The sequence below is a fragment of the Crocuta crocuta genome, unplaced genomic scaffold (assembly GCF_008692635.1).
Source record: "Crocuta crocuta isolate KB4526 unplaced genomic scaffold, BGI_CrCroc_1.0 scaffold127, whole genome shotgun sequence".
Classification (NCBI taxonomy): Eukaryota; Metazoa; Chordata; class Mammalia; order Carnivora; family Hyaenidae; genus Crocuta; species Crocuta crocuta.
In genome coordinates this window covers 8,991,926-8,998,230 of record NW_027532008.1, presented here as the reverse complement: position 1 = coordinate 8,998,230, position 6,305 = coordinate 8,991,926, and the positions used below count along the sequence as shown (strand labels likewise).

The 6,305-nt window shown below is 62.5% G+C and overlaps 1 protein-coding gene across 6 annotated transcripts in view; it reads right to left on the bottom strand.

Moving 5' to 3' along the window:
* The window catches only part of CAPZB (capping actin protein of muscle Z-line subunit beta), a 133,460-nt gene continuing 127,155 nt past the window's right edge, over positions 1-6,305 (bottom strand). For 4 of the 6 annotated variants that reach the window (XM_077775895.1, XM_077775892.1, XM_077775890.1 and 1 more), the window contains 4 exons: positions 5,262-5,327; positions 4,607-4,683; positions 3,296-3,408; positions 428-516 (listed from right to left, as the gene is read on the bottom strand). In XM_077775895.1, the coding sequence (XP_077632021.1) occupies positions 3,306-3,408; positions 4,607-4,683; positions 5,262-5,327 (246 nt within the window). In that variant the 3' untranslated portion in view covers positions 428-516; positions 3,296-3,305. Of the gene's footprint in view, positions 517-3,295; positions 3,409-4,606; positions 4,684-5,261; positions 5,328-6,305 lie in introns of all 6 variants that reach the window. The other 2 variants (XM_077775893.1, XM_077775891.1) reach the window with 1 other exon arrangement.

The window sequence follows — 6,305 nt, the reverse complement described above, 5'->3', positions numbered from 1 at the left end:
TTCAGATTTCCAGTTTTTCTTCTCTCTCTTTTACACACCACAGTTAGTTCATAAAATTTTTTTGTTTTACATTTTTTACACCAATGTAACAAAAAGGTGGGAGGGAAGGGGAGGCAGACAGACTGTATTTTATGCCTATAAATCAGGGGAGGGAGGCAGACGAGGGGCTGGGGGCCAAACAAAAAACACACGGTCTCTGTGGAAATATGGAGAGATTTGATAGCAAAACGTGGCAGGAAGTAGGCCTCAGAGACAGGAGGGAGTTTAGTGGGCTTTATTCTCAGGGAGAGATGGCGCTGTGCAGTCGGTGATGCCTTGTTCCGTGACCTGGTGGGGAGGCGAGGGGCGGGGTGGGGGGAGCAGAAGACGAGTTTTCTAAGAAAGGGATCTAACGAGCGCGTGGCGTGTCCAGTTAGCGTGGAGCAGACTTAGCACTGCTGCTTTCTCTTCAAGGCCTCCACCAGGTCGTTCTTAAGAGCTTCTTGCTTTGATTTGTCTGCGAAAGTCTGCACAGACCTGCCGGAGGGAAGAGAGAGTGATCAGCCCCTGTAACGGGCGGGGGGCGGCGGCGAGGGGCTGGGGGGCTGCTGTGCGGGGAGGGAACGGGCCGCGGAGTCGGACACCACACCCAGCACAGCGCCCGAGCCCGGAGCCCCCACCAGGCGCCGCAGGGGGAGCGCACGGCCCTCCTGGACAGGGGGCCACCTCTGCACCGGGTTGGGGGGGCCTGGCTGTAGCCACGAGAACCCCAATCCACTTCAGGGCCCGAGGTCAGGCTGAACCAGAAGGTGCTTCTGCCCCGCTGTGGACTCAGCAGGAGGGAAGGCAGAGGGGCATGGACTCCGGGCCACAGGGACCCCGCTATAAAGCTTCCCCTTCACTGCACCCCTGCCCTGCAGAGGAGGCCCACTGCTCGCCTCCCAAGAGCAGGGTGCAGAGGTGCCCCACTCAGCGAACATTTAAGAACCCCCGGCCACCTGAGCAGATCAGGTTCACGTCCAGGGTGGGGCTGGAATGGCAGGTGCTCTCAGCCATCGCTGTGAGACACCATCAGCTGTGAGCGTGGCCGAGAAAATCCTTCGGCCTGGATTTCAGGAGGCAGTACGGGACTGAGCTGAGAGGCCCTGGGCCCCTGCTGTCAAACCCTGGGTTTGTGGGGACATGCATGACGTGAGTGCCCTCATGCGCGGGCGTTAACACTCTTCACCAAGCGAACAGCCACAAACCTTCGCAGAGGCTGTACGGTTTACAAAGTGCTTCCCACACATTTCGCATCTCCCTGTCGCAGCATCCCGGAGGAGTCTTCCCAATTACAGAAGAGGAAACTGAGGCACGGGGCAATGTCCCTGACAGCGGCTTGAACGGTCACTCTGTCAAACTGATTTAACGTGTCGCCCGACCAAGGACTTATTAAACTGCATGTAAACTTTCCGTTTCAAAGCCATGGAAAGAAAGGAGTGAAGGCCACCCGGCAGGAAGGCTGTGGCCACCACACACCCCGCGCGAGTCTCGAGCTCCGTGGGCATCAGCCATGAGAATGGCTGGGAAGGAGGGGTCAAAACATAACCCTCCCCCCCAAATTCCAAAAGGGACTCTACGCTCCAAATGTAAAATGAAGCAGGACCCAGGGGAAGCAAGAGCATCCCAAGTTGAGTTCCGGTTACTGAGTCCCCGAAAAATCACAGGAAGTCGCCTCCCAACGGTGTGTGGCTGACACAGAAGACACAATGCTCAAACACTTGAGAAATGCTGATGTTTCTAAGCAAACATTTGCCCTGGACTGTCCTGGCTCTGCGGTGGCCAAAGGAAGGGTCAGACACCAGCCGAGGTGGCTCTTGGCTCCGATTCTTGGCCAGTCCACCATGTGCTTCTGGAAAAGCTCCCAGCAGGAAGCGGCGGTGGCTCACACGGCTCCTTGGCCCTCGAGGGTGCCGGCCCTCCTGGGAAGGAGGGGCTGAGCACACCAGGCCTCACCTCCCACCCAGCCCCCCCACCCCCAACAGAGGAGAAAGTTCCAGAGTTAGAATCAGAGTGAGAGTCGGGGCAGAGACCAGAGACTGGGCTTGGAATGGCTGGAGTAGAAGGGGCAGGACACTTGGGGGACGCTGCCCGGAGGAAGCGCTAATTCGGTGCAGGAAGGAGAGCGCATCCCAGGCGGATGGAGTGCCGCCTGTGTCCCCCCCTCTCCCCCCCCCGCAGGGCGTTTCTATGCCCGAAGCCTCCAGCGGGTGGCCACGGGACTGACCAAGGACAGGGGTCTGGCAGATTCTAGGGGCTGCGGAGAAAACCACACTGTGGCAGCACACCTTGGAAAGGAGGTCTTCCCTCCCGTGACGGGAATGGGACGGTCCCAGCGTGAGGCCTGAAGGCGGCAGAGACCAGACCGCCGGGCTGCAGTCCCCCGGGCACCGAGCAGCAGCGCCGCCTGGTTACGCGGACAGCCCAGCCCCGCCATCCCCCGGAGCCTCTTCTGGGTCAGGCTCCCAGCGGCCAGTCCCCGGGCCCTGCGGCCCTGCGCCAAGTGCCTCATATTAAAAACCGTCTCCCTCCTCTCCTGGGACGCTGACTGCTGTCATACATCCGTATGTGTCACAAGCTCAAGTTCTAGTTCTCAGTTAGCATCCACCAGCAAGACCATTTCCGTCCCGTCAGCACGAGCGTTTAGGAGGATGGCCGCAGCTTGTTAGGGGCAGGAGGTTACTGGTCCAAGCAGCTCCAGCAGCAACCGGTCTGGGGGGGCACGGAGCCTAGCCAGGGGGCTTCCAGCCTCCGCTCGGGGCCATTTGCCCCTTTCAGTTCACGGCCCCAAGCAGTCACTTTCCCACTGAGGGGGCTTATTTGGCTCCCGGGGACGCTTGGTGGGAAGGTCAGGTCCGAGGCCCCGGCCACACATGCAGCACAGATAGCGGCCCCGGGCGGCCCGGAGTCCCGGGGCCGAGCGGAAGGCAGTGCGCAGCCCCCTGAGTGGCCCACGAGAGCGGTGCAGACAAGCGGCTTCTGCTGGAGAGGCGGTTAATCCCCAGGCTGCGCTTCTTCCAGAGCCAGAGCCAAACCCCCTCTCTGCCCCACACCCAGCCCCGCCCGGAGTGTGAGACACACACAGCACACGCGTGATACGGGTCTGTGTTACATGGGGCCGAGTCTGCACGTTAACGTGGCCGCTCACAGCCGTGAGCCGACACGGGGTTAGTGGTGGTTTAAGGGCCGCGCGCAGCAACAGCTGGTCCGGGAGGTGGCGGCGGGCTGGTGAGTCCTGTTTAGTGGGGAGGGTGCTCACGCCTCTCAGGCAGGGTACCTGCGTCGGCTTAGTTATCAGGCTGGATGTGGATCTGGCGCTGGGTCAGCACTTGGGAAAGCTCCCTCTGCAGCTGCTGAAACTTGGGGTGGTCGGGGATTACGTCAACAGATCTACAGAGAGCGGTCACAGGTGAGTGCGGCGCGAGGGGCGGGCGCCACGCACCAGGGGCACCAGGGCCGGCGCGCTGGACACGCAGGGACACGTGAGGTCGAAGACACGGCAGGGTCGTCGTGGGCCCCTCGATGCTGAGGTGGGCTCTCCCAGCCGCCCGCAGGCTCTCTGGGCCCCTCCGCTGTTCTGCCGCCACCGCCCGGAACTGTGTGTGCGGAGGACGGCGCTCTGGGCCCGGGGGACCAGAGGACAGCAGTGTCCCCGGAGGCGGGGAACTACACCCTCCAGGGGCCGGATGAGCGGAGGACGAAGATCCGGAGGGGGCTCCTCGCTACTGCAAACTGAGCAGGAGACTAGGAATCCACCTTGGGTTGAGTTCGCAAATCGGGGCGGCCCCTGGAGCGGCTTCCTGCCCCGGCTTTTGGCCCAAAAGGAGACTCACGCACGGAGTGGGTGGTCGGGGGGCTGGAGGCTGAGGGCAGGGCCCTAGACCCCAGCCTCACACGATGGTCAGGCAGCCTCTCCCCCCGACGGGATGAGAACCAAGCAGGGGAGCCACCGGCCAGAGGTCACACAGCCCGGGCGGAGGGCGCTTGTACGAGCTCTCGGCTTTCTGACCTCAAGGCCGGTGCTCGCTCCGTCCACAGCACGTCTCCCGCCCCCCAACGGGGCTCTGGCCTCCTGCTCTGGCCCCCCCGTGGGCTTTGGAGACCCAGGGAGCCCCTCTCAGCCTTCATTTGGGCCCACGCTGCAGAACCGAGGACAGAAGATGGGTGGCGAGGGGCAGCTCAGGACCATGGCTACGGCCATCAGAGCCCCGGAGGACGTTAAAGGAGCCAGGGGACCCAGAGAAGAGCATTCGCACGTTGTGAGGTCCGGGAAGATTCCGGAGGTGGGACTGACGAGGTGGGGGACCGCAAGGGGGGGACTTCAGGGACGAGGGCACCGATGCCTGTCCGGGTGAACGCCCCGAGACAAGAGAAACAGCAGGGAAGGAACGAGCCGGAGGCGCGGAGGACACAAACGGGGCGGGAGCTGTCGCCCTTTCACATCCTGCACTAACCATCCCATCACGTGGGAACCCTGGCCGGTGCTACACATGAGGAAACCGAGGCCCAGCGCCAGACTCCGGTTACACAGCACACATAGCACCCAAGTCCTCGTCTTTCCAAAGCTTGTGTTCCGGGGGTATGTTACCTCAGCCCGTTGACGATGTCCTTCGTCTTCCCGAAGTAGATCTCATTCAGCGTACTTCTGATTTTATTTTCCATGTCCTGGGAAGGCAGGTCAGTCAGGATGGACGGGGGTCCCGAGGCCCACACCCTCCCGGTCCCACCAGTGCAGCCCTGCAGTCCCCGCCGCGGCCACAGCGGGGAGGCGCGCAATCACAGCAAAGCCCAGCGGGCCAGCCGCCCCCACCCCCACTCCCCACAAAGTCCAAGACCCCACTTCTGATCTGTGCTCTGAGCCCTCCCCAGGCTTCAGCACGAGAAGCCAGTACTCAGGGACTGGAGGCCACCGCTGACGGCGGCAGGAGCCGGTCTAAACCACACCACCGCCCCTCGGGCCCCCGACCAGTTCCGGGAACAACTGTGTGAAGCTGGGAGCACCACCCCTTCTCCAAAGAGCGTGGGGAAGGGAAGGCAGAGGGGGCTGCAGCCGGAGCTCCTCCTAAAGGTCCTCCTGAGCCTGTGACCTTGGAGGGAGATTTCCTCTCAGAGCTCAGGTCTCCGCTGGCACCCAGGGGGCCGGGGGAGCAGGACCGAGGGCTTCCTGAGCAGTGTCCTGGGAGCGCGCCCTGGGGACACGGGTGGCATTCCCACCGGGAGGAGCGACCCAGAGCCCCACTCACCTCTACCAGGCGCCCGATATTGGCTATGTGTGGGGAGCAGTCGCTCACGGTCTCATCTTTCTCCATCTGCAAGAGAGAAGAGCGTCCCTCCACGTCAGAGCTGCGCACGCCCCGCGAACGGCGGCCTCTGCCGACAGCACAGTCTGGTCCCCTGCTTTGCGAACAGCCTGTCGCTCAAGGCCACTTTTCCGGACGGGGGAGTCCAAGCACCACAGACTTTGGCTCTGGGTCACTAACAGCTCAGCCAGCAGAGGCCCGGAGGCCCCGTTCCCAGCGGGGGAGCTTCAGGAGCACCCCCCCCCCGCCTCAAGGCCGCAGCAGGCAGGGCAAAGGGGACGTCCCTGGCCAGGCGCTGGCTCAGGCCGTCCGCCCCGTACACTGCAGGTGAGCCTCCACCGCCCGTGACAGCAGCTTCAGAGGGAAGACCAGCGGCCGCGAGGGAACGGGACTGAGGAGCCTCACCCCAGGTGACACAGTTGGTGTGGGAACGTGGCCCAGACACTTAGTGCACAGCCTGAGGGGCCGGCCACGTGGCCGGGGGCAGTTTGAACAAGAGACTTTGAACCCAGATTCCTAGACAGCAACCGGGCAGGGCTTTGGAGGAGCTGGGGCCCAGCAGTCAGGTCTTGGGCAGGGTCAGTTCTGGCCCAATAATCCTAACTATTACAGTCCTGACAATGTTTTACTGAAGATACTGAAAGGAGGCGGGGGAGGCGAGGACAGATGTCCCCTGACCTGCACACTTACACACGAGGTGTGGACCCCCCACTTCCCCTTCTGTGCAAGGCTGATTTCCCTCCCAACATGGTGGATTCCTTAAGGAGAGCCTTCCCGTCTACACCTCGCAGGGGGCCCGGGACGGTGGTGAGCACACGAATGCTCGCGGTCACTGCGTGGAAAGAACTCGCAGCAGCCCTGCTCACGGCTGGTGAAACAGGCCGTCCTGAGACAGGACAGAAAGATAAGGAGAGTGGTGCCAGGACAGCCAGAGCGCAGAATGGATTCAAGCAGGAAAGCCTGGGAGGGGCCGGAGGGCAGGGTGGA